The sequence below is a fragment of the Coturnix japonica genome, chromosome 3 (assembly GCF_054131305.1).
Source record: "Coturnix japonica strain WE chromosome 3, WE-NBRP24, whole genome shotgun sequence".
Taxonomy (NCBI): Eukaryota; Metazoa; Chordata; class Aves; order Galliformes; family Phasianidae; genus Coturnix; species Coturnix japonica.
This window is the reverse complement of record NC_140665.1, coordinates 59,009,842-59,037,650: the sequence shown is the minus strand read 5'-3', so window position 1 is coordinate 59,037,650 and position 27,809 is coordinate 59,009,842. Positions and strand designations below refer to the sequence as shown.

The 27,809-nt window shown below is 34.7% G+C and overlaps 1 protein-coding gene across 14 annotated transcripts in view; it reads right to left on the bottom strand.

Moving 5' to 3' along the window:
- Positions 1-2,084: 2,084 nt before the first annotated feature.
- TBC1D32 (TBC1 domain family member 32) overlaps positions 2,085-27,809 on the bottom strand; it is a 70,525-nt gene continuing 44,800 nt past the window's right edge. For 10 of the 14 annotated variants that reach the window (XM_015858751.3, XM_085541754.1, XM_015858750.3 and 7 more), the window contains 8 exons: positions 24,778-24,903; positions 20,927-21,010; positions 12,767-12,836; positions 11,742-11,857; positions 10,697-10,851; positions 9,178-9,318; positions 8,157-8,345; positions 2,085-5,425 (listed from right to left, as the gene is read on the bottom strand). In XM_015858751.3, the coding sequence (XP_015714237.2) occupies positions 5,306-5,425; positions 8,157-8,345; positions 9,178-9,318; positions 10,697-10,851; positions 11,742-11,857; positions 12,767-12,836; positions 20,927-21,010; positions 24,778-24,903 (1,001 nt within the window). In that variant the 3' untranslated portion in view covers positions 2,085-5,305. Of the gene's footprint in view, positions 5,426-8,156; positions 8,346-9,177; positions 9,319-10,688; positions 10,852-11,741; positions 11,858-12,766; positions 12,837-20,926; positions 21,011-24,777; positions 24,904-27,809 lie in introns of all 14 variants that reach the window. The other 4 variants (XM_015858753.3, XM_085541755.1, XR_014944100.1 and 1 more) reach the window with 3 other exon arrangements.

Genomic DNA, 27,809 nt, shown 5'->3' with positions numbered 1-27,809 from the left:
TACAAATACTCTCTAATTAATCATTTCAGCTCCTTTATGGGCTGTATGCTACTGGAGCTGTTTTGCAGATGGGGAAACTGCAGCTGATTGAATAGCTGGAGGCAATGTAATAAGCACTATTGTCAGTAGCAGCACTTAGTGCTTGGGCTGTGGGGCTTTATATTTGTATTCAACTCATCTTCCTCATTATTGTGCAGTGTACCTTTTTGCGTTGATGTGATGCAATATTGCTGAAACTCGTTGATATTAAGGGTCAGCTCTGCAGAACCTCTTCATTTGCTAGGGGATGAAGAATACAGTGGCAACAATTTAGCTGGTCCCAGGGTTATCCAAAATGTACAGCATAGAAGCTGTATTTCCTAACAAGTATCAGCTGCTGAGAAAGGAATTGATATCTGCAATGGATAAATAGATGTTTCTGGAATTATACAGACTGGAATGAGATCTGCAGACATTACATTGTGACACATAACTTCCTTGATCCCAACTATCAGGTTTTTATGTGTATTTCTCTGTTCAAACACCTACAGCAAGATCTCCAGGTTTTTCATTGAAGTAAGGATTTCTTTGTGGGGTTGAGTTTGGTTTTTTTTTTGGTGCTTTTTTTTTTTCTTTTTTTTTTTTTCCCAGTTGGTGAAGGGAAGCAAAGTTTTCTCTACTGAAAATTAAAATGCTTCTTAATCTAAAGTGCTTCCTAAATTTCACATATTGATTTTAAGTGAGTGAAATAATAACACTTCGATTTTATTTACATTCTGGCAGGACATTGTGGTGTAGTATTTTCCAGTGAATGGATTTCCTGCATATTGTTCTGATCACCTCCCCTTGTTGGAACATAAATAACCACATTAAAGCACTAAGGCATTTGATTCAGTGCCGTCTATAGCCCCTGATCTTATTAAAGTTCTCCAGAAGGGTGGGTTTACACAGTGGTGTCCCAGTGAAGCCTGAAGAGATGTGGCACAAAGCTCACAGAGCTTTGTGTTACTTTGAAAGTGTGCCAATTACTGTACAACCTGCCCTTCTTCAGGAACATGAACTGCATTTTGTGCAGTGACTGGGGGAAGACAGGGAGCACAACTTGGAATCTAAATGAAGATATGTTTCCTTTCTTTTTCCTTTTGTTTCTTGTCTTTCTTTCTTTTTCTTCCTTCCTTTCTGTTGTGCTGAGTATTTAGGACCAAGTTGGAAGGAGACTGGTGCACATTCCTTTGGCTTTTAAGTTCTTGATGTAATGTATTTGATCCCGCTTCAGCTTTACATTAAAATGAAGTCAAGAATTAGCAGTAGTTCAGTGCAAGATCAGTGATTTCGATCTCTGGTTTAATTATGGAACATGAAAAGATTGGTTATTTTGAATCTAACTATCCGCAGCCACTTACTTTACACAGGAGGCTTTCAATTTAATAGATTTCTGAAATTTGAGGCAGCTCTGCATGTTGAAAGACGTTCATGCAGTTCTTTTGATTCAATAACACTCAACATCCAGGTTATTTAAGTTGCAGTGTGAATGTGTGTGTGGTTTTGATTTTCCATTTGAGATACTGTACAGTATTACTAGTTCACAGCAAGTTTGAATGTGAGCCAGCAGTGTGCCCTGGCAGCCCAAAGTGCCAGCTGTAGCCTGCAGTGCACCAGGCCCAGCACTGCTGCTGGGTGAGGGCAGGGGCTGTTACCTCTGTGCTGTGCACCTCCAGCACTGGGTGAGGGTTTGGGTGCCCCAGCATAAGAAGGATGTAACAGAGAGCACCCAAAGGAGGGCTGTGAAGGTAGGGAAGAGTCTGCATGGCGGCTGCAGCTCCTCACAGGGAGCGGAGGGGCAGCGCTGAGCTCTGCTCTGTGTGACAGCAACAGAGCCCGAGATAATGGCATGGAGCTGTGCCAGGGAAGGGGCAGCTGGGGGTCAGGGACAGGGGCTGCACCAGGGGGTGGTGGGCATGGAACGGGCTGCACAGGGCATCTGGCATGGCCCTGAGTGCAGGAGTTAAGGAGTGGGTCCCTTCTAACTTGGGATATTCTTTGGTTCTGACTCTGTGAATGCTGTAGACCACCAAATAACAATCTCTCAAAAAAATGTAAAGAAATCATAAAAACACATATTTTATTTATTCAGTGCTTATCCACAATCTGTATTTTTGTAATTTGGTTATTTTAGAAAATATGCCAAATATGAGTCATGGTTATTTCTTAAAAAGAGACTTTTATAAAGGTTAAAAGAACAGATTTATGCAATTCTTAACATACTTTAACCATAGTGTCAAATACTGGGTTCCATCAGCTGTTTTAACAATTCTTTCCTCATACTTTTCAGACTCTTTTATCAATGTAAGTAAAGCAGCACCATTCACAGAAGGCCGAAAATGTGCAAAATGCTTTTTGGAAGAGAGGAAAAGTTAAACCCCATGTGCTTATGAAATGCATAGACAGGAAAATAGAAACTAGTGGTGAAAGCTTTGTTCGCACTGCTCGCTCTCTGGTTTTATAAGTGGTATATTATGTATTATATATTTCCGATATAATTACACATAATTATATAAAATCACCACAGTCTGTAATGTATTTCATAATCTGAATATCATGTGCTCTTATATTCACTTTAGCTAGTGAAGTTGTTCTTCAAGAACTTCACAGTACTGCTTAGTGTAACTCAGCGATGATATTGGATAAGTCTCAAATCTGCATTTCTTGCTTCTTTTGTCTTGTGATTTATCATATTCCCCATTCTATTCAAAGTATTTCTGAAAGTCTGAACATTCTGTAAAGAGAATGTTACTGAAGGTGTTAAGACACTGTAGTTACTCCCTTTGTTCTTTAACTAAACAAAGGAATGCCTCATGCTTAACTTTCATTATGGAACATCACCTTGTAATGGTGCCTACAGAACTAGCACACACTTGGGGAATTTATACTGCTTAGTTATTAAACTTCCTGCAGAAGACAGCTGACCAATTATGGCAGCTAGACAGACTTCACCCCCCAAAAAAGACTTATTCTGGTAAGAATACAGCTCATAAGTAACTTTTTGCTAAAGATGATGCATCTTGTTTCATTTTAAATGAAGAAACTTTGTTGGAAATATCAAGATATCAAATATAAGATACAGAGCAATTTACTGACTTGCTAGATGAAGTAAATACCATAACCAAAAATTTCTTTAATGATAACTACAGGAGCAGGGCATTTCATTATAAAACTGAAGCGCTGCAACACTTTTGCTGAACCTAAACTGGTATTCAAAGAAAGGAAGCAGTCCTAATAAGAAGATACATTCAATATTAGTGTAGAGGGCATATATAGAGGAAGCCCTCCATACAAAATCCTTAATAAAGCCACTACTTCTTTCTTCCATTATCTCAGACTGCTAAGCAGACTGCTTCCCACTTCTAAAACAGGAAGATAAAATGACAGGAACTGCCTAAACAACAGCTTGGGAGCAAACTCACAACACAGGACAAGCTTCCTTGGTGAATTTATTCAGTTACAAAGAGCAATTATGGACCAGTTATGGTACCTATCCAGACTGCCTTTGGGCCTTTTAGTGCACTGTTCTATCACCTGGTATAAAATCATTAATAGACAATCTAGAAAATGTCATCCCATTGTTTTCTTGGCTACTTTCAGAAAAGATGGGTGCCTTACACCTGCACAAAAGGGTATTGAATCTACTGAAGTCAGCATAGTGGAAAATTATATTTATGAGGTAGTATGTAAGAAAGAGATGAAAGTCCTCACCACCACAATGCTACTTGTAGTAGAGAAGGAAGAAAAAAAATAGAGAGAAAGAGAGACTGTGAGCAGTGGGAATTTATGTGTCTACTGAGAGAATTCTTAAAAGCATAGATGAAAAGGCCTGAACAGAAGAGCACACAAGAAGTGAGCAAGTAAAACTCTTGCAAAGCGGAAAGAGTAAGTAATCTGCAGATACTGGAGAGGGTGCAGATTGAGACAGGAGAGGAAGCTTCTTCATAGCTGGTGACTGCTAGGATGTGCTTTACATACATTTGCTGTGGTGGGGGTAGTAAAAAGAGAAAAGGGAAATGAAACAAAGTCCACAGAGACCGCTAAGGTGAGTCTGAAGGATATGCAATGAAAACTGTCTCATAATTTTTTTCTTCACTGGGAGAACTCTGTTATCTGCTACATACTGAACAGACCAGTTTTCCTCCCCATCCATCTCATTATGTTGGTTACCAGAAGTTGTACCTGATTTTTTATTCTATTTGAATATTAGGTTTTATTTGCATGTGACTATGAAGTTCCGTAGTTGGTAAAACATTATCTATCCTAAAAGTCTACTTTTCATCTCACCTCATGTAGGCATTGCCTTGTAAAGGTAACATTTCTACATGATACATTCATTTATTGAAATGATGAACTGATGACCGTATGGAAAACAGTTAAAGGACAGTATGATAACTGCTTGTCTTCCATCTATAGCCTACCTACTTGCAAATGCTCAAGGAATTTCTCCTCCTTGCCAAAAACATACATTATCACTTATAGGACATAATTTCAATCAAAAACAATGCTATTTATTAATTTTATACCCATATTGCTATCTAATTTACTGTTATTTATTGACTGAATATCAAGTTGGGTGCTTTAAGATATGGATTCAGAAAACAATTACTAATTGGTGCACAAATACTTTACTTACAGTTCTTAATTTTCTTGATTTCTTAAATAATACTTAGCAGTGACGTAATGTAATACAGGAAAGGAAGCTGTTAGATTGTTTACTTAGCTGTCTTTCCTAGAGCAAATGGGATACCGTGTTCTTCAAGAAAACCATGTTTGCTCTAAAATTCAGTCAGCTTCAACAACGTTGAAATTTTACCTGCACTGATAAAAAGTGTAAGGCAGGATTATCGGCCTTTTTTCCTTCCATGCATTTGATCACTCCACATTCTCAACCAGATTCACAAAGACAAAAAGCTGTGGACAGAGATTTATTTTTCATTTCTTCACTTCTCATGCATACGAATCACTCTCATGAATATGACAGCAATGAAATGATTTGCAAACACGTTCTAGGCATTTTAAAGAAGAAAAGTCAATGATCTACAGGTGGGTTCTGAATCTGCTTTATGCCAAACAGAAATGAGGCTATGCATGCAATCAGTCTGGGAAAATACTGTATTTTTAGGTCATTTAATTTCAGTGAAGACTATATTCTGAAAACCCTCCTTATTTATTTCACAGTATGTACATATACACAGACTGACTTCAGTGCATATTTTTATATGAAATAATCAACATTCCTTTACAGAATGTAACCAAAGCTTGAAAATCTGTCATGCTCGTTCTACGTGTTCTGCACTTTAATGTTCCTCATGTCTTTCATTAGCGCAGGTCTGTAGATCAGCTCCAAGCTTTCCATGTATTCTAGATAATCACTCACTCTGAATCCATGGAGTGCTTCTTCCTGCACAAATACATACAGAAAATTAGCTCAGAAAAAAATATGCGTTATTAAAACTTAAAGAATTACAGGCTGCTAAAGAGAGTTAATTCTGTACTGCATACAGTACTATACACACATTTTAATACATCTCATTTAATAATTAAGCATATCTGCTCCCAGACAGTACTTTCCAATTAACCTCGTGGTAACAAACATTATTCATCTCCTTTTTGGAGAAAAAGAGATATAATGATTTATAATGAAAACAAAGTGAGCTTTAAAAATTGCAAGTCAGGTACTAAAATATTATTTTTCAAGACTTTTATACCTGCACATGGTATACTGAAGTTTATTAATGTGACTTTTGTATCCAATGAGGTTCTCAATAAAACCAGGAATGTTACGTAATGTACTATTTTTATAAGCAATAGTAAAGATGAATGCTTAAATAAAAATGGGATAAATACTTCTGCTTGACAAGATAGCCAAGATGGGCTTACTGAGGTAGTGAGTTACAGTGTTCTTGGTTCATATGTGGAAATCATAAAGCTGTACACTTTCATCATGTCTGGAAAGGATTCAAAAAAAGGCCCAGCAATAAATTTAAAATTCAGTTAAGGTACCTCAGAAGGATCAGAACTGCAAATATCCCACCCCATCCAACCCAGAAAAGAGAAAAATGTGTTCATTGACAGTTCATTACTTCTACTTTCTTCTTGGCAAAATACAGAGTAACCGAAGATGGTCTTTGAGAGTTTTTCAGCTATGTTTTGTCACTAGGAGAACACGTTAAAAACACTCACTCTTTCAAGTCTCAGGCATAACATCATCTGAACTGACAGCAAAGTTGTCTCCAAGTTCTTTTAAGTGCAAATAAAAGTACATTTATATTTTAAAAAGAAAATATTTGGTTTTGATTTTACCAGCCAGCTATAACCAGCTCTTCTCTGCCAAATAATCTTTTCATGACATCAATAATGCATGTGAAACATTTAAAAACAAATTACTACCAGTTCTTGTAAGGAAAACAGGCAAATGAACTTGTTCATAGAGCAAATGATCACTGCCAGTATGAAGTTCAAGCTGTGACACAGCTAAAGAAAACATAAAATTAATATTCAAGGGGCTTTTTTTTCTTTTTTTCTTTTCTTCTGAAACTTGGTGTATGTTCTTAGAGTGGTTTAAATTCCCACTTTTGAGGAAATTGCTCCACTAAAGTAATCAACATTTGGGAATGTTATGCTGAGAAATTACAGGCTAAGACTCAAACCTAAATTTGTGTATTTCAACCAAAGGACAGTTCTCTAATACCTTTGCAAGTATTGGACCCAGGAAAACCCATATTGAAACAAATGCTACATCTGGAATTGAATAAAATGTCAGAGTCACTTTTTTCATCTTGAAATAAATTTAGAGCTATCAAAAGCAAGAGTGTTATTAAAGTATATCACTAACTCCTCTTTTGCTGCAGTTCTCTCAATGAATGGTAAGTATTCCAGTACTAAATTAATATACACTATTTCTTTTTAATTTAGCAGCACCATGACAAATCTCTAGCCTGTTCACAGTATAGGTGACAGTATGCAAAGTGCAATATATAATTTACATCAACCATGCTGTTTAATGCCAACAAGATTAAGTTGTTTTTAAGCTTGTACATCGATCAAAAACAAACAAAATGATGCACTCATTAGACTGTATACCAAACATTCTTAAGAAAAATGACTTAGTGGATGTACTATTCATATTCAGAATAGTTTGGTTGGAAGGAATCTACGAAGATCACCCAATCCAACTGCCTGACCACTTCAAGCATGTTACTAAGAGCACTGTCCAAAAGCTTCCTAAACACAAACAAGCACGAGGCATCAATCACCTCTCTAGGAAGCCTGTTCCAGCATTTAACCACCCTCACGCTAAAGGAGTTTTCTCTTTTAACCTCACTTGGCTCAGCTTTCTGCTGTTCCTTCTCCGCCATCAGTGACCAGGAGCACAGCACAGGACCTCCCCCTCCTTCCCCACCTCAGGAAGCTGCAGAGACTAATGAGATCAGCACTTGGCCTCCTCCAGACTGGACAACCCAAAGTCCTCAGCCTCTTCACAAAGGAGAGTCCATCCAGACCTGCTATGAGCTTTGTTGCCCTCTTCCAGATGCATTCAAGTACCTTAATATAACTCAATGTTTAAAACGGTAAGATGTATACTAGTCAGAAGACTATGATACAAAGAAATAGCTCTTAAAATAACTGACTGGAGAAAAAAAACCAAAAAGGTAAAAAGAACTAAGAGTATCTCAGGAAGAAGACTTCTATCAGCTACTGTAATGACAATACAAGGGAAATTTCAAAATATAGTACTTATACTAATGATGACATTAAGTTTTGGAATTACTTCAGTCACAAAGTGATAACACTGCTCATGGGAGATGGAGAATCTCCTTTCTCAGCTATATTAGTCATCTGTAGGAAATGTACGGAGTCTTGTGTCATTCAGAATATAAGCAATTTATTTTATTATATTCTGCATGTGAACCTGGCTGTCATGTTAAAAAAAAAATTAAAAAGCAGAATGGTTTTCACTTTGTATAATCAGTCACGCCAATGGAGCTTAGCTTATCTTGATTCTTTAAGTATTATTTAAGAAACAGGCAGAAAATAACTGCTTTAGATAAAGAAGCATATCATTTTTCTGTACAGAGATCTTTGTTTCCATTCAGCAACTGGGAATGAAAAAATCACAAAGAAATCCTTACTTTAAGAAAAACCTGGAGATCTTGGGCTTCGGTGTGCTTCAGGATGTCTTGCTGTAGGTGTCTGAACACAGAAATACACATATAAACCTGATAGTCAGGACCAAGGAAAATACATGTAGCGATGTAATGGCAGATCTCACTCCAATCCATATAATTCCAGAAACACTGAGTTATCCATTGTAGACAAATCTAGACGACAATGAAATTGTATATAATTAAATCACTCTAGACATTCAGTCTAGATAATTAATCAGCATTATCTTCTAACTTTTCTATACTACAGACTTTTCCTCCTATAACAGTAACCTACTTATAAAAGGAAACAGGATGAAAACACAGAAGAGGCCGAGAATCACTATATTTGTTTGTTTGTTTTTAAATCAAAGACTCAAATAGTGTTTCAGTATTGTATTTTTCTTTCTTTGGAACAGAAATAAAAGCTCCCTTATTGTGGTGAGAGATCCTATGCATCAGCAAACTAACTCTTTGTTGCACGAAACAGTTTATGCTTCAACATGATTACGGTTTACACAATGTTCCGTAAATTATATTCTATATTTCCAAAGCACTACTTACTGCAGTAAGCAGGTAAAAAGCTAACATTACAGATAAATTCCCTAGTGACGTCTCATTAGTATAAATGAGTTTTCTTTTGTTTTTTTAACCTGACTTTAAAAGTAGTCTTTATAAGATGATTTATCTTTAAAATATTATAAGACATCCTTATTATTTTGAATGATACATAAAAGTTTCTAGTATTTCACCTTGACCAGATTTTCTGGATGAGTATGTAAAGGAAGATCATTAGCTGCAGTACACTTTACAAAAGTCAGTTGAAATCTATGCTAAAATACTCGAAGTCACTATGCATTCAACATTCTCTCTTGCTGTTTCATAAACACCACACAAGTGCCGTACAGAAAAAAACCTCAGTAGTTCCAACTTCAGCTCTGACTTTCTTTGGTTTTGTGGATTTATTCTGGAAGAAAAGTTGATGATACCTTGATATTTCATCATTTACCTGGGATGGAGTGAAGGCAGACATATGGAAGGCAGCAAAGACAAGCGGCAACTCAGCTTTCAGCAACATCTCAATGTAGTGAGCACTGCAGAAGTAGACTGGATGGATGCCAGATTCCACTGTGGTAATAGGCAGGTGCATCTAATTAAAACAACAACATTGAGGAAAAAGATCAGATCACAGAAATGTATAACTGTAAAATACCTTTCTGAGAATAATACATAAGAAAATATAAAATTACTTGTAAGATAAGTCATCTCAATTATTTTAGAGGTAAGAAATAAAATAAACAAATACAGAAAATGATTATGTTATCAGAATCATAGAACCATAGAATTACCCAGGTTGGAAAAGACCTTGAAGTCTTTTCAACTGCAAGTCCAACTGCAAGTCCAACTGCAGTCTAACCAGTACCCTAACTCTAAAAACCCTCCACTAAATCATATCATCAGCTAGAAAAACATGTTGTTAAGCTAAGAAAACTCCAAAGTCAGAAACTCTTAGACATCTTGATTACTTGTTTGCATTAGAAATTTAAGTCTTGAATGTATGCTTCAATTTTCAAAGACAGGATGGAGAAAATGTTACTGTATTTTAAACAAATACTAATTTTTATAGGATTTTTTGCCTTTTTAATGGTGGATAAAAAGTGGATCGATTCCTATATGCATGCTTTTTTTTTTTTCAGTAAGCACAGCTGGTGTAAGTGAATTTCACTCTTTTGGGCCACAAAGGGAACAGAGGTTAGCCATATATTGTGTTTGGTTTCTAGCTAATGAATCTTTGGCTAAATGCAAGAAGGTTAATGTACATCCTTTGGAGCTTTCCACCTTTCTGAAGCAGGCAGCATTACAGACTAATGGCTGCATAATACCTCATTCATGTTTTGGCATTTTATTTTAATTCACATTGTGAAAATTCTCCAAGTAGGTTAATGATTCAATTTTCTCTTTATTTCTTCAAGATATATTGTGAAAGAGACATCATGTAAGTATTGAGAATGAATTTTAGTGCTGCAGCAACCCTGCAATGCTACTTAGACCTTGTACAGAAGACAAGTTCTTAGTACTAATGATGTTCAGCACAATTACATTCACAGAATTGAGCAAAAGTGCCTTGTTTTGAGCAGGTTCAAGGCTGGACTCAATGTTGTGAGTAGACCATTAGAGTTATTTCTCATGAAAAGACTCATCAATTCACATTCACAGAGAACTGCATCTCTGAAAAGATGCAAAATACAGAGCTCACAGATAACAAATATTTTGTAGTTTATTTTACTGTCATCTTTAAAGTTCAGTAACACTGTCTTGCCATGAGTCTACCTGTTATTTCAGGACTTGCTAACAACCTTATAAGCAAATGTCAAATCTCTATTATTCTGAGATTTTGTTTTCATGTCACACATTCAGCTACAGAGCTTTAATGAAAACTTAAAGCAATAAAATAAAATAATAATAATAAAAAAACAGTTGAAGTTTAACATTCTCATTTCAGAAGGAATCAGCTTTTACATTCTTACAGACATGTGCAGTCTTGGTATCCAGAGAAATGCTGAAACAAGAAGATGAGAAAATTGCTGAAGAAAAGTTAGAGTTTTCTCTCCATCCCCTGACATTATGAGGAACACAGAAGATGCAAACCAGTCATAGCCAGCATAGCGACCCTGCAAACAGCCTGTATTTTCTCAGTTAAGGAACTCAGGCAAAGAACTCTGCATCACCATTCAGGAATTGCAGACCTCCTCCCCCAGGACCAAGCAAAACTAAGAGCTGGTTTGTTATAGAAGTTACAGGGGAATAGAGCTGCACAGAAATCAGCTTCTAGAGGCACACCTGTCTCTACAGATAAAATAAGAGAATTATTTGAACTATTTTCCCTGTAGTCTACTTTTTTTTTTTTTTTTTTTTTCCCCTGGACTGTAAGTAACCGAAGAAATCAGCAAAAGAAAAGCAAACCCAAGAGAAATCTGTAAATACAAATCCTTTACATCAAAAACAAGTGTGCCTACAGTGTGTAAACTAAGAATGGTGGAGAAAGGAGGAGAATGGGAATTGAGAAGATAAAAGAAAGAAAAACTTTCAGAAAAGATTTTAATTATATTCTGACCAATGTGCCTGAAGTGTACTTATGCATTGAAATGTAAGTCTAGTGCTTGAAGAAAAAAGCTTATTGGAAAGGTCTATGTTATGACTTCTGACACTTTTAGATCTACTATGGAACATTTTTTTAATTAACATTTTTGCTGATCAAATTACAGGCACAGATTATTACACAGGAAATATCATTAACACTGTAGACATTGTGGAAACACCAAAATATTTATTAATGCTCAAAGATGTTTTGTTCAAGACTCCCTACCGCAGATGGAAAGATGCATAACAAAAATGAATGAGACACAACTTTAACAAGAAATGGAGCAGACGGCGACGGATTTTATAGAGTGCATTGAGTGTGCATTTTAACATTTTTAAATCTGTGCTTTTTTTCTGTCCATGCAGTATTTATTACACATACATCAAAAGACCAAACTGTGTTCAAATTCCACTGCCATTAAGAAAGGATACGAAGCGAGGATACCACAGTTCTTTGCTGTTGTTTCAGAAACTGCTCACAATTCAGTAGCACAAAACACAGCTCATTTTCAGCATGTTCCTTTAGCAAGTTCAGATATTTTCCGTATCTAACAAAGAAAGTTAAAAACTGAAATTAAGGTAAAATACATTTAAAAATTTTTAAAACAGAAACAAAACTCTTATTTAATAGGCCTGTTAAAGATAAGAAGTTATAGTACTGAACATCAGAAAGAGCAGTAGATGTATAAAAATGGTTTAATAAAAGCTACTATCCTTAATTTGGGAAGGACACACCTCAAACATTTTCTACTTGGTGTTAAAATTCCTCACCTAAATTCTGTTTCATTCAAAAATTCAGAAATTGTGGTGGGAAAGAGCAAGAATCCTAATGATACGCTTTCCTGATTCACTTTCCTCATATATATTGCTTAGAATTCCATCCATTTTTATAGGTAGTTATTGTCAGAATTATATATAATATATATACTATATATATATATATACACACACACACACACACACACATATATATAATATATATATATATAATATATATATATATAGTGTCAGAATTCAAATATTAATGCTACAGATAACAAACTGTGGAAGTACATAAACATTAACTTCTCCATCATGATAGCTCTGCAAAGTACCAGCCAAGCAATATGTGTTAATGACATATGACTAAGCTGACATAAACAGAACCCAACAGAGAAGCAACATGAAGAGAAAAAAAACAACAGAACTCAAGGTAATCTAATTTAAGCAGTAAATCTTACTAACAAGTTACAATTAGCCTTTGCAACAATCAAGGATAATAAGCTATATAATTTGTAAAGATAATTTAATTAGTACTAATAGCTTTTCATTTGGAAAGTTAGAATTCATTATCTCAAAAGATAATCTTTAGATTTAGATGGTATAAAGCACTGAGTTAAAGGATTAAATATCATTAAAGTCACCTCATGAAAATCAAACAAATTCTAGAAACACAGTGGGTAAATACTCTAATGTACCTGAATGTCATTTCAATACCAAGCTGCTGCACTGATGAAAGGCTTTCTTTCTTCATGTCTGCATCTGTGGCTAAAATAAAAGAAAAGAAATACAATAAAATATTATACAATATATGATTTTAACTGAATACTAATATAAAGCTTGTAAGCGTGAATACCAATTTTGGAGAACTGTTTCATATTTGAAGTGAGTTTAACGCTGTTTGCAGTGGAAGCATTAAGAAACTGTATTCCTCAGACACTTTTTTTTTTTTTTTACTTAAAAGCACTTCCTTGACAACAAAATGTTCACTTTTAGTATGGCTATCAGCTTTAAAGCATGTTGAGAACAAACATCTTTTTCAGACCCATTTCTTGGCAGAACTTCACACCTTTTTGCCAAAAAATCAGACAATGCAGCATTTTTTATTTGCTTTCTTCTATCCCAGTGGCCTTAAAAGCCTACTACCTTTAAAGCTAACCTTATTAACAAAATGCAGCTTTGATATGAATATCTTTATATCTTGTATTTTCATGAATTTTTCTTTCACACACTGTAGTACAGACCTCTTTTTCATGTCCTTACACTAAAAAATGAAGTTAGACAAAAAGTTTGATAGATCATGAATTAAACCAAACTTATAAGTTAAATGTTGAGGGCTTAAACCTTTAATAGACTTCTTTCAGACAAAATGTAATAAAGAAGGAAAAAAAAAAAAAAAAGACTTAATGAAAAATTAAATGCATTAGAAATGCATTTTTTTCTCTATCTTCTCCATCAGATAGAGAAATTAAATGGAAGGATTCTCTGGTTATCTATTCAGGTAAACACCACGTTCCTGGTAAGCAAACAGGGACTAAGCTATTAACAATGAAATATTTACAGGTTAAGGGAAGAAGTTAAGCCTCTGATTAACCAGGTCAAAGGAAACAAAAAACCCCCAACAGATATGCTGATGGAAACTGTCTTGAATAAAACAATACAACAAAAATACAGTTGACAATGAAGCAATAAATTTGAGCAGAGGAATTATGATAAGAAACAGAAAAACAGTATCACAACCTCAATGGAAGATAATGATCTAACTGTTAAGGTCCTGAGAAATTAAACTTTTTCTTTTGCCTCAGATGTTTATACATAAGAAAAGTGAAGTGAATCTTTCAGTAAAATGGATTTCTTCAATAAGCTAATGAGACTGAGATATTAATGGCAAGTCCAAGGCTTTTTTCTTACCTCAGAAGTGCAAACATTTTATGCATAACCCACAACAATATTTGAAAGAATATATATAAAATCACATGGAATGTCAGTGAAAATGCTGTGGAGATGTATGAAACATTCTTTATCTTTTTACAGCTTCTATTCCAAGCAGCCTTTTTATTCAGCTGCAACTACCATACTAACAGTCAATTAACTTCCAGGTTACTACTATTTGCAATTGTGCGTATCAGAGTTATATTACATCCTAGAAGCCATGATGTAAAACAAACAAGGGGGAAAACTGAACAAGGATACAACATATTACATCTGTGGATCAAAAGCTGACTAGCAAGCTTAAATGAGTACACTGTGGCTGCACTACTGAAATGATGTTCATGACACTACAGATTTCACTTCACTTTCAACTCATTAGACAGATATTTGTTAATACACTCTATAACAAACTCCTGAAAAACAGTGAGTTTCATAACAGGAAGAATTAATGAATGAACTTTATAAACTGAAATGCCATTTACTGTCAAACAAAGGACAAAACACCTCTCTGAACTGTGAATTAGATAAGAACATGATACAGAACTGTGACTATTATTAAATGGAATTAATATGCATTAGCAACTTCTTTGTACTTACTGAATGAAACAAAAATCTACGATGAAAAAGATTGTAACACCTCAAAAATAAAAAATACAGCAAAATGGAAATTAACACAAATCAAAACTATTGACTTGAAGGATGTCAGAATTCCAAGTATTTCTTTAGAAGCCATAAAGCTTTACAACATAAAAATTAGTAATAATAATTGAAAGTTGATTTTTTCCTTAAATGCATTAAAAAACTCAACAACAGTAGGCTTCCCGTGCTACTTTATTTCTATTTATTTCTCTTTATCACTTTCAAATCTGCCTCTTGTTTCATTGCAATTTCCATTCCTTGGTTGTCATACCTTCCCAAAAGATTAGGAAGAACAGAAAGAAAAGGCTAAAGAGAAGACAGGGACCAATTCTTTATGCAATCCCAGTGTTTTCTTCCCTCGAGGTTATGATTGATCAGTTGCATTAATTCTGGTCACGTACTTGAAAATGCAGAGTACTTCCCCAAAGTTTTGTAGGATTCAAAAGCATTAAAATGGATGTACTGCAAAGCATGATTTGCAAAGGCAATTAAATATGAAACTCAGTCTGTAGCTACAGACACTTCAGACTGAGTTAAGTAGTACACAGTCCAATCCCTCCTTTACAAAGGCACATGTTTTTCTTTGCTATCAAATCTCTAGTATGTGGCTTTGTCCATATAATTGGGTGGAATTGTGAAACTGAGAAATCTTTTATTTAATTAAAAATTAACTTTTCTCTTTACTTACTTTTCTTCTTATTTAATCTTGAGGAGGGAAGGCTTAGATTAGATATCAGGGGAAAGTTCTTTATAGAGGGAGTGGTGAGGTGCTGGAAGAGGCTGCCCAGAGAGGTTGCAGATGCTTAATCTCTGGAGGTCTTCAAGATCAGGTTGGATGTGGCCCTGGGCAGCCTGGTCTAGTACCAGATCTGGAAGTTGGCGGCCCTGCCTTTGGCAGGGGAGTTGGAACTTGATGATCCTTGGGGTCCCTTACAACCTAAGCCATTCTATGATTCTTCATCAGGTGTCTAGACACTGACATTGTCAGTGGGCAGGAACAGGAGTTAGTGTAAAACACTGTGCTTTGTCAGTACCTATCCTCTCTCCTGATAGCCTTATGAAAACTATTTTAAAACATTTTATGGAGTTGGAGTAAAACAGAAATCCTACATTTCTCACAATGCTCTCTTCTGACATTTTGCTCCTGTTACTTGATGGTGTCATCTGCTTCACAAAATCACTCATCTAGAGCACTTCAGAGAGCCTGAATCTCATATTCAGTATTTGAATTGTCTATTAAAAAAAAATCATTTTTCAAAGAAAAGTATTATTATTATCGGACTTAAACTGTGAATGGAGAGAGACAGTGGCTCCTCATCAGTGCTAAGTAATCTCAAGTATATTTCCACCTTGACTTCTGAAAGCATCTGTTAAATCATGAGACTGTCCTAAAAGCAGAAGAACAAAATACTTATATCTAGAATTTCTTCTCTGAGTATTACTCATCATAAACACTCAAACCAATTTTTAGCAGCAACATCATTACGAATGAAATGATTATTCATATCAGTTACATAAGAACTAGCAAAGGGCGAAATGCTTTTTGCTAATAGCATCCATCTTTAAAGAAGCGTATTCAACAAATGACGCAGGAGGAAGGAAATAATGCCCTTCTTTCTCCTTCCATTTCAATCCATTTTGTGGTGTAGTCCTGTATTTCTCATTCATTGCTCCCTCTGAGAAGCTTCCTATTGACGTTTTTGAAATTTCTTAGTTCATCATCCAATTCACTTGACCCTTAGACAATTAAGTTTACTAATTGGTAGAAAGCTCCTACGAGATTTTGTTCAGCCTGCAAACTAAGTCTCAACTAGATGAGGGACAAGGAACACAGCACTGTATCTGTTTTATGGCTAAGGCCTAAAATACCTGAAATTCTGTTACTTCAGCTGTTTCAGAAATAAAGTTGAGTGGAGAACTCAACTACAAGGTCATCTGCAAAACAAGAAGTACCAAAAGAACAGTAAACCCTGAAAAGTCACAGCATTCTTTAGTTCGGGAGGTCTGCAACATATGGTGGAGACTCTGACATTAACGGGTTAGATGATACTGCATCTTAAATAAATGGTTTGTTGGAATCCTGAGAAAACTAATACATTTCAACAAAACATTTCTGTTTCAATGAACTGCAATTTACTAGTAACAGGAAGAGAAGTGGGTATTTTAGTTCACAGTCCCTAAGACATAATGCCTGTTTTGCTGCTACAGCAAGTTTCAAATCCTTTCCATAGAATCATAGAATGGCACAGGTTGGAAGGGGCTTTTATCATCATCTAGTAGATCATTGTATTAGGCTAGGCATCAACAATTGTGTCTTTTTACAGAATAAAAGCAAACTGTAAAGTATTAAGCTTGGAAAAGAGGATGGACAGAGTTCACTAATACATAACATACATACTGTATGTTACTTTATTCGTCTGAATCCATATCACAGTAGTATCAATGCTGCTATAAATAAAAGTAAACTTTAAGATTTGTGTTTCTGTTTGTAATTAAACTCTGCAAATGCAAAACAGTTTATCAGTTACTTTTCCTTCCTTATCTTCAAAATGATAAGAACTCAAACTAATTTGATTTTTCCATATTTGCAAATTTTACAATAGACTGAAACCCTGAGGGATTCCACAGCAGATGGATGACTGCGTTATTCTAATTACAGCTACCTAAGGGCTTAGAAAGCTGTCCTTTTTTTAAGATAATCTATTTTCCATTTTAAGGAACACAATAGACATGGAATATCTATGCTTTTACTGACAAACTGGATCCACTTTCATGAATACTGCAGCTTTCTTCATTATAATTACACAACTGTTAGAAACTGTTTCTCCAGATTTCAGTTTATTCAAGAGACAGAATGGTGAACAGATGCAATTGCCAATCATGTTTGGCTTACTTAGATATGGAGCTAGAAAGATGTATCTGGAATAATAGTTTGCTTTTTAACAACTCATTAGCTTTACCCAATTCAAAACACTATCTCTAACAGCAGCTTAAGATTTTGGCTTTGGTAACACACTTGTCATAGTTTCAGCTGGGATGGAACTGTTTTCTTTAGAGTGTCTGGTAGGATGCTATGTTTTGTTTCTAGGAGAAAAATAACATTTATAACATGCTGTTTACAGCTGCTGCTTAACAGTGTTACACAGACCCAATGCCATTCTCAGTGAAGGGCCCGAGGACCTGGGAGAGAAGAGGATTAGGACAGCTGACTGGCCAAAGGAATATTCCATACCATATCATATGGTGTAATGCAGAAGGAGTTGTGAAGGCAGTGGGAGTTCATCTGGCTCTCTTCTGCTGCTCGAGGAGCTAGCTTTGCAATAGTTGGTGGGTGGTGATTGCTTATGAATCCCTTGTTATATACGTTCATATATATATACAGTCATAACTAGTATTCTTTTCCTTTTCTCTATGTTAGAAAATAGTTTTATATGAACTTACAAGCTCTACAGCTCTACTCTGTTGTTGATTTTTTCCAAATTCTCTCCCTGACCCTACAAGGAACTGGGGTGCAGCACATGAACAATTAGTGTGGCGCTTAGCCACCTGCTGGGTCAAACCACAACATGAGTACAGAGGAAAGATAATATGAAAGAACAAGTCATTCAAGATAGAATTGTTCTCCCTTGAGAAATTCCAACCTCTGACATACTTTAGCACAAAATCTTCGGAAATACATATATAAATCTGATCAAACATTATTCAGTCTGTGAGAGAATAAAAAAAGTAATTTTGTGTAAGAAAAGTCTGATAAAGATTTGCAGGTGTTATTTGTTCCTTCTGTACAAACATTGGAGGTGCAATAGAGATCTGGGTTCTCAAAGCACATTCCCTGTCTTCGTAGAAAACCACATTATATGTTTTATGAAGTAGGAAACAGAAGTGAATGCCAATTGAGCTATTCAACTGATTTATACAGTCAAGCCCATTTACTGTTCCAGAGTGATGTTTGATCACAGATTCAGTTTTGGAAACAGATTTTTGTTTCGTTTTCATGTCAATCAGGATGAATTTATTTCTTAATTAGGTTTCCTGGACACTACTCATTGTAAACTATCTGAGAAATGCAGTATGAAATTTTAGTAATTACCTTCATATCAAATGCAAAACAAACCTTTGATGAATCATGCTGTTTGACTGAACAACAATCTTCCTGGACTGAAAGCCTCACAGAGTAAAAGTCTGATAATGGTAGAAGTGACAGGGAGAGAAAGCAAAAAGAAAACACCTGACCTTCACCCGCATTACATATGATTAACTAAGCTCCAGGTTACTATCATTCAGAAGGCCTCTCACTATCCAATTTCTAAGCTTCTCTTAGAATATCAGGGAATACAAAAAACATTTGTGATGAAAAACTGTTCATCAACCAGCCTTTGAAGTTTTTTTTGACGTGAAAGAGAAAGTACTATATTTAATTTTTAAACTTGAATATTTACACTTTAGCTTTGAACTCCTGTTATTTACTTTCAGTCACCTTACATTTAATTTAGCATTTAGCATTTCTAAACTGGTATTCTTCATAATAAGTGCACATGAAAATATGTTTGGAGGGAGTGAGGTATCCAATAACACCAATTGTTTTAAATTATGTAGGAAAAACAAAAAATCTTCCCAAAGAAAAGAAGGGAGACTTTGTATATCACTGAACTCTGGGATTCACTTTTTTCCACTTTGCAACTAATGCACTGAGGACACAGTGCACCATGGAACTTGTTTGAGAACTGTAAGCATACACGTCCTTTTAGAATTAATGACCAATAGTGCCTGTATGCATGAAAATTAAAAGATTAATGAAATACAAATAGGCATTTTGTACAGACCAGGGTGGTTGATTAAAAAAAGTAATATTAACAAAAAGAATTTTAGAAGTAGCTTGGTTTGTTGAAAAGTTGTTTGTGGGCTACACTATCCTCCAAGAGAAATAAAATAGACATCCCTCAAAGCAGAAAAAGAATCTGCACCTGAGCCTTCTATGTAATTGGAGATTATGTCATACCTTAAACTATGACCTAAAAAGAATAATGAGAGAAGCAAGATGAGCAGTCTAGATGTCAAATCTTTTATGCCATGAAGACATTATGTAGGCTTTTAACAGAACCACTGAAATCATCATTTCCACTGAAAAGTGTCAGATATACACAGAAAGCAAACTTTACAAGTCAATGAAAAGTACTTTATTGCTTGTTATGCCTCCTGAGTGATGCAGGACAAGAAAAAACTCTTAATGAGCAGAACTAAGAAGAATCTTGCAATGCAACTTTATGTGAACTGAGCTTTTAAGGAGGAATAAAATAATGACACAAATGGCACTTGGCAACACTCTTTGTTAAATTAATGATTCTCAAATAAAGATTATTCTGTTAGCTAGCATTCAGACAGTAGATGGCTAAATGGCAAGGTTACTACATAAAAGAGAAGCTCTAAATTACTAAAGGGGTTTTCTGCTTTCAAACTTCAAAGGGAAGTCTAAAGTCTCCAAGGACACTGTACTGGCAAGCTGTGTTTGTAAGAATTACAGGTAAAAATAACAGTATAAATAACTGGCTCTTCCCAAAGCAGGCTCAGTTCTCCAGAGTTAGTGGCACACTGAATACTCCAAATGAGCAAACTACAACCTAAGAGAAAAGTCTTCACAGACAATAAAGAATGAAACTGCATTTTCCAGCAGATATCACCAACGTTTCTATATTTTCTGTTTTTGCAAGTGCTTCAAAATATTAAAATATATTACTTCACATTCAGAATAAATTAAATTTATCACTTCTCCTTTATTCTTCGCTGTAAGCATGACATCCGTATGAAACTAACACACAGATTACTCCATCAATTATTTCAGTTCTGCAATGTATATTCTTTAATGCAATATAAATGGCATACTTTGGGGTGGATTATATAATACAGGGCTTTCAAAAGATGGGCCAGGTTAATTATGACACCTTAAATATTTATGCCACCAGATCTGCAAATCTTTTATGCCTGCAATAAGTATAAACAAATACTCTGAACCTTGACTGTTCTGAATCTCCTTTCTCTTAGGCATATAGGAATGTGAAAGCATCTAAAGACCAATAATTGTCTGTACTGTTTCAAGCACATCGTACTTTCTTCCAAACTTAGGTATTTCCCATCAGATAATAAATTTTTGAGATGTTGAAGAAAATTTTTCAATAACACCAAGACCATTAGATACATTTTAAATGAAAGTAATTTAAATATACACATTTAAATCAATTTGAATACATACATTTAAATACTGCGCAGCAGTAAGCTACTAGGAAACTGACCTTCATATCTTCCCTTACTGAAATAACAATTCGATCGACTCTCAGCAAGACGTAAAACGAATTTTTCAATTAATTCTGCCAAAACTGCAAGAAGAAGAAAAACATTGAAGTGTTAAAGGTGATGAACAAAATGGAGAGATGTACACCGCCTAACAAAATGACTATATGTAACAAGAGCTGTTTGGTTTTCTAGATGTTTATTCATGTTTTTATGTGGGAACTATTCAAAGCATACAATCTACTTTTACATTCCCAACACCATTCCTAACTTAAATTAAATTTGAACAGGCTTACCAAGAATATATTCTGTGAAAACTGAAAGTAATTTCCACATTATCTTTAAATCCTTGAAGGACAATTTCAAAATTTATGCCATGGTTTCAATATAAAATGAAAATTAATTATTATTAAACTAATGTGTCTTATCTCTTTTTTTTTCTGTGATTGTAAAAGCAAAACAAAAAAGCCACTCCAAAATGATTCTGACAGAAGTAAATGATGTTTTAAGTCCTGGTTCTGGTAAACAACATAAAACCATCTATGTCATCACAAGATAAAAAAACTACACACTTAAATTTAGGTAACAGGAGTATTTCCTTTTGGAACTTCTGCACTTCAAGATGATTATTACAGCGTTCTCCAGTTCTTGCCATGGAACTTTGAGTCCATACACAGATAAACCACTTGTAAGAAATTGTATTTCCCACCTTAATGGTATGTTACTGGGGCAATTAGTGACAGCTCAGTGAGAGATCATTAAAAAAAAAATCAAAACTGATTCTGCAGTTCTGCAAGTCTGAGGCTCCTTCAAGTGAACACACTACCACTTCACAGACTTAAACAGGATCCAAGGAAGCCTTTATACATATTGCATGGAGGATGCTGATACTGAAATGAGACATGTTAAGAACTCAACATATAGTAATGATGAACATTTTTTGAAGAGTAAATGCTATTGCAAACTAGCTGCTGTTGCCATAAGCCCCATTTAAAGACTATTTATATAAACTCTTTCTTGCAGCAACACAAAGCAAGGAAACATGTCTGGAGAGTAACAAGAGTTGCTGCTCGTGGAATTTTCTCTTTTAAGTCTGAACATTCCAATTTCCCTGGCATCACCTCAGTCCAATAGCACTGAATCTTCAGCCCCTACTCATTCATTCCTTCACAAAACATTGTGCACTAACGGGAGGTTTCTCTGTTTTAAAACTGGAAAATTTAAATAAACCATTTTAGTGGAAATCTCTACAAACACTGTGAAACTTGGTCCACAAACAATGTAAAAAATATTGTGTAAATAAAGCAAGAAAATCAAAAGCCTGTGGAAAACAAACTTTCAACCAGGTATATGTCCACTGTGTGACTATTAATATTGTGATAACTGAAATATGCAATCCTACAATAACAAACAGGAGCTATGTTAAAGGAATAAAATATTGCATAATTCAGAAAATATAAATTAAGTTAGTACATTGTATTTTTCTTCCCTTTCTGTTGGAAGGCATCCACACGCTTGACCTAACAGTCAAATATTTCAGTTCAGTGCTTGAGTTAATAGGAGAAGCGACAGCTCAACAACTGCTAAGCTATTTTTTGAAACTTGAGCACAAAATTGATTTCAACCACTTGGCAGTATTTATTTGCATGCCTATCAGGATCTTGGAAAAGCTTTTAAACAAGGAAAAGACACATTAAGTTTATCAGCACAGATTTGGTTAATACATAAATAGTTTTCACAGGACATTGTCTCTTCCAAGAGAACGTTCATGCTAAATGACAAGGAGTTATTATAATTCTTATCCTTTAATGCTGTATCACTTAGCTGCCAAGTAAACACACTGGTAATCTTTAAAAAGACGGAAACTGGCTCAGTGATTTGCAATGTACTGGAAAAACAGCCAAACACAATGTAGAAATGTTCACTGTACAGTAGAGTATTATTGTAATAACCCACGTTCTGATGCAGAGATTATGTTCAGATACACAGAGTGTCATGGCCTAACAACTTGCTGGTAATGTTTATCTTCATGCATTATTGTAGTTTAACAGTAAAAATACTGAAGGTTTTAAAAGACTGACAATTTCCTCATGCAAATTTAAGCTGTATATTCAAAATAAACACAATTTTAATTTAGGAGTATGTAAAAATATACAAAATTAATGGAAGAGCTTTAAAATCAACTAAATTATTACAGCATGCTCATTAAAAAAAAAAAACAAAAAAAACCCAAAAGCTGTATTCCTGCAGGATGCTTTTTTTTTCCTTAAAGAACGTACAAAAGGAAGGAAATACAATTTTTTTTTCTAAATGGCATAAGAACACTGATTTTAAAAATGTCTCAAACTGTTTTACCATGTACCAACCAGGAGAGGTTATCTAATAATGCTTTGAGGAATTTAAGCAAAAAAAGAAACATAAAAATAACAGTGGAAAATATTAGATTTTTTAATATTTTATTCTAAGTAACTAGTGTTATTGGAACATATTCTATACCAAATCACAGATGCTACTAACAAGAGTCCATGGACCATTCACTTATTTAAAAATGTAGCATCTGAAATTTTCAACACCATCAACCATAATTCAGTTAAATGAATCAATAGTAGACACAGCAAGCAAATCCCTTCCTAAAGGCACACCCCGGAGGACTTCTATGAATTCCCAAGACAATGGGAGAGACTTCAGAGACTTTGCAAAGAAATGGCAAAGGCATAACTGGCATTTTGTTTGAGAAGAAGAAAACAAGATAACAGAAACTCTGACAGTACTTCCATTAGAGATGAAGGTGGCATATCTTACACCAATGCACTTGTAACATTTATATTAAGAGGAAAATAATTTTTTAAAATCCTATAGTTATTGTATGGTGTTGGATTGGAAGGTGGTCCAAACTGTTTTGCGGGACAGAATAGGAGTTCTCATCTGTAATTATTCTTCCTGTGTGATGTGGAAGACCTGCTGTTTCCTTAATTCTGAAATAAGCATACTTGAAAAATCAAGTAAGAACGCAATAAGGTAAAAACATTTTTTTTGTATTATTCTAAAACCCTCTGTTGTGAATGCAATATTTTTTTGAAATTGGTTATACTCAAAATAAGAGCAGAAAGTAGAAAGAATCTACATCTAATTGAAAGATCTTTGAGGCAAGAAACATGACCCACACTTAAAAAAATCAAAAACGATTTTATTCAGCTAAAAGAACCTAGATTTTTATTTTTATTTTTTTGTAAAGTTAAACAGGCTTCTCTGGGTATCAACTCAGAAGTGAAATTAATGCGGTTATAGCCTGATTTGGAAATCACATTCTAGAAAATTCTCTTTCACATACTTCAAAAGAGAACATATGGAAAATTGCTCTGCAGTTAGTCAGGCCCTCTTTGGAGATATCAAATGAGGGTTGAAATTTAAAAGTTTTTCTATTACGAAAAACAATAGTATGATACTAAAGACTCTAAAAAGAGTATTTCAGTGTCTCTGAATCCAGGCTTTGGCATCTATAAACAAAATATTACACTATTTTGAACATAATCAGAATTTTTACTGAAATGGAAGTCAGCAATTTCTGACAACACTTAGCTTCTTTGTTATTATACAAGTATAATATCTTTTTACAAGTCAGTTACTAAGGTACTTGATGATGTTGCCATGAGTGAACGACAGCTCCCATCTCCCTTCCCTCCTGCTTTTTCCTTTCCTTTTTTGGGCTGGTGGGCCTGCTGCCCCCTGTCATGGACAGAGACTGATCTAGATAACTCCGTGACAACATAACTCTCAATGAAACTTTAAATAACAGCTGCCTATTAAAGGCCTCCTTTTGCTTACTTTGTTAAACTCAGTAAGTCATACTCACTTGCTCCACTGATGATATCTGGTCTAGTTTTCATGATTTTGCAGAACTGTCTCCTGCAAATATCAGCCCACTCAGTTTGTTCCTCTGGATTTTGTAGGATTGATAACAGCTTGTCAAGGTCTTTATCTAGAAAAAATAAAATTGGTGTTATTCTGTAATGACAACCTTGGTGTTTTGTTTTTTTTTTCTTCTTCAAAGTCAAATATAGCTATTGCCTGTTTTTTTTGTGTTTTTTTTTTTTTTACAGAAGTCACATGTTACAAAGAAAAGACTAAGTATCCCTTATTGCGTGAGAAACTGGAGGAGCAGCTAGTCTCTGAAGCTAACTACATTCCATTTTACACAGAACAGAATGGCTGATTTTAGTTACTGACGTGTTTTGAACATTTAAGTTGTTTCTGTGGTATATGCTGTAACTGCACTAAATTTATTACATCCTTGTCCAAAAGTCAAAAGAATTGCAAATTTATTTTAAAGAGATAAGATTGATATTTCCATGTAATTTCATCTCTGAAATAAAAAATGTCACTACAGAATCTAAAATAATAAAGACATGCAAAGAACATCCACCAAACATCACTGGATTAATACTAAAAGTGAGGCATTAGCGTTGTTTTGTGGAAGGCTAAGTGAAGGATTCCAGACAGCAAGGCAACAGTGTTCCTGTTTCAGACACTTATACTGCAGATGGATATAAAGGTATATACATGTATGCCTTCAGATTCTGACGCATACCTATCAAGTAAATTTTGTGAACATGCACCGGATCCGAAACGGTATGAAAATTCTTATAATAGCTGTGCTTATAATGCCCAGTGCTTCCCAACTTCAGTACAAGGAGTCAGAAATGGGGCGAAAGACCACTCTGAACGCTTATGTTTGATGTCACTAAAATATGACCCAATAGATACCTTGCAAATTTGATATTAATATTTAGAAAGAGATGTAGAATTTCACACTCTGTTCTCTGAAGAAGCTAAATGCAGCCAACATGTTCTACAGCCACAGCCACAGGCTCTTCAGTGGTGCTGTCAAGATTCAAGAATAATTTGGGCATTTTCTAACTTCAGAGTGCTTGACATTTTACCTGAGCACTGAATTAAAGTCTTTTGGTACATACAAATCACAAAAATAGCAGATATAACATTTTTTATTACATGCTCAGCCTGCTTATAAAACAAATCTGTGCTACTGTTTACAAAAAAAAACCTTCATGAAAGAATCCTGTTTATTACAAAGAATTTTAAAGACTGCTCCACACTGTCCCTCTTATCTTGTTATTAAAACCATATTCCTTTTCTTTACAATACAGAAACATGTATTCCAAGTTAATATTGCTACTGATGCAATGACAAAAGGACAGAAAACACTCACTCTTTTCTCTTGGCTAAAAGTCATTTTTTCCCTCTGTTTTCAAATAAGTTAGAGGAAATTACATATACTCTATCATTTTTTCTGGAATCAAACATCACAAGTCTAGGCAGTACGTTTCACAACCTGTCAAGTCCAAATGGAAGTCTGAAAACTGAACAAACACAGTGACAAATGGGGAACCACCCTGTATCAGACATGGAAATGCTAGGGTGGCTTTTGACAAAATGGTGTCTGTACTTAGAAGTCTGAATATATTCATTTTTAACTCAAATATCTTCTGAGCCTAACATTTCTATTTTGGAATTCAGACTGAACAATGAATATTAGGAAAACTATGTGGTCACATGATGAAGCAGTATACTGAACAGTGCATACAAAGTAGTGATTAAAAGAATGCATCCACATGCTTTGACTAATCAATGAGCAAATAGTTTCTTTCAAAATCCAGGAATTGTTTAAAAATGTACATATTACAGAAAAACTGACTCATCTGCTCATTCTTTTATTTCTTCTTTCCTCTGAAGGCAGAGCAAATTTGAAGTTATGTAATTTATAAAGATAATCATATGTAAGAGAAAAATGATCAAACTCAGACTTCTAGCATAAAATTCTGTCCATTAAAAATGGAAGCAATCAATATGAGCATCTCTCCTCAGGCTATTTGGTTCCCAGATTAATTGAGAGTGCTATGTGCTCTCTGGTTAACTTGAGGCCAAAAAACAACTTTTTATCCTGAAACAAGGTAAATGCACATGAACTGACTCCAACTGTGAGCAATCCTGTTTCTGTGGGATCATGCAGTTCCTATCATTATGAAAAGATCACAGTCTGGGCTATTCTCCTTTGCCCTGTTTCTGTGTCTTGGAAAAAATAAAACTAAACAAACCACCACCCACTGTAGAACTGAATTCTGTCTTAAAAGGTGATTTCTCATTAAAGATTCAAAAAGTTTTTGAGCCAATTTATTGCTCTTTGCAGACCCCTTCATTAATTTCACATGTGCCCAGCATTTTCAAACACAACTCAATTGTTTCTATAATAAAAATACTATTTTCAAATAATCTTATTATTTTAAGCTGATTAAAGTATTTTCAAAAGAATTACTATAAAGCATATAGTTTAAGCTGGTCTAAAGCCCCTAATGATATATAATCAGTAAATTGTCTTCCTCTTACTAAATGTATTAAAACAACATACTATTTCAAAAAAAGCTTATTATAGCAATTTAATTATTAGCATTAACGACTCTTCCAAATTAATTAACATGAAAATTCTTCTTTATCCTCAAATAACTAAATCCTCAGTTAATATCTTTCCAAATAACATTCACTGATGCTTAGAACAGCTTATGTGAATATGAAAAATTAATGCAAAGAAGGACTGACTCTTAGAGTATTATCAATAGGATTTTTAGATATTTTTCTCTCCTTTTCTGCCGTTTGTGTAACAGGTTAATATTATTGAAAAAAAGCCTCAGGACTGCAGAAAACTCTCCTACAAGTTATACATGTTTTCACTACTTAAAGGACAGCAGCAATTCAGTTGGGCAGCTGAGGATTAGAAACTACAAGTTGAGACTTAAGGAATGAAGTCATTGAACAGACCAAGATGCAATTTTCATTCTATTAATGAAAATAAAACTGCACAAAAATCCCGCA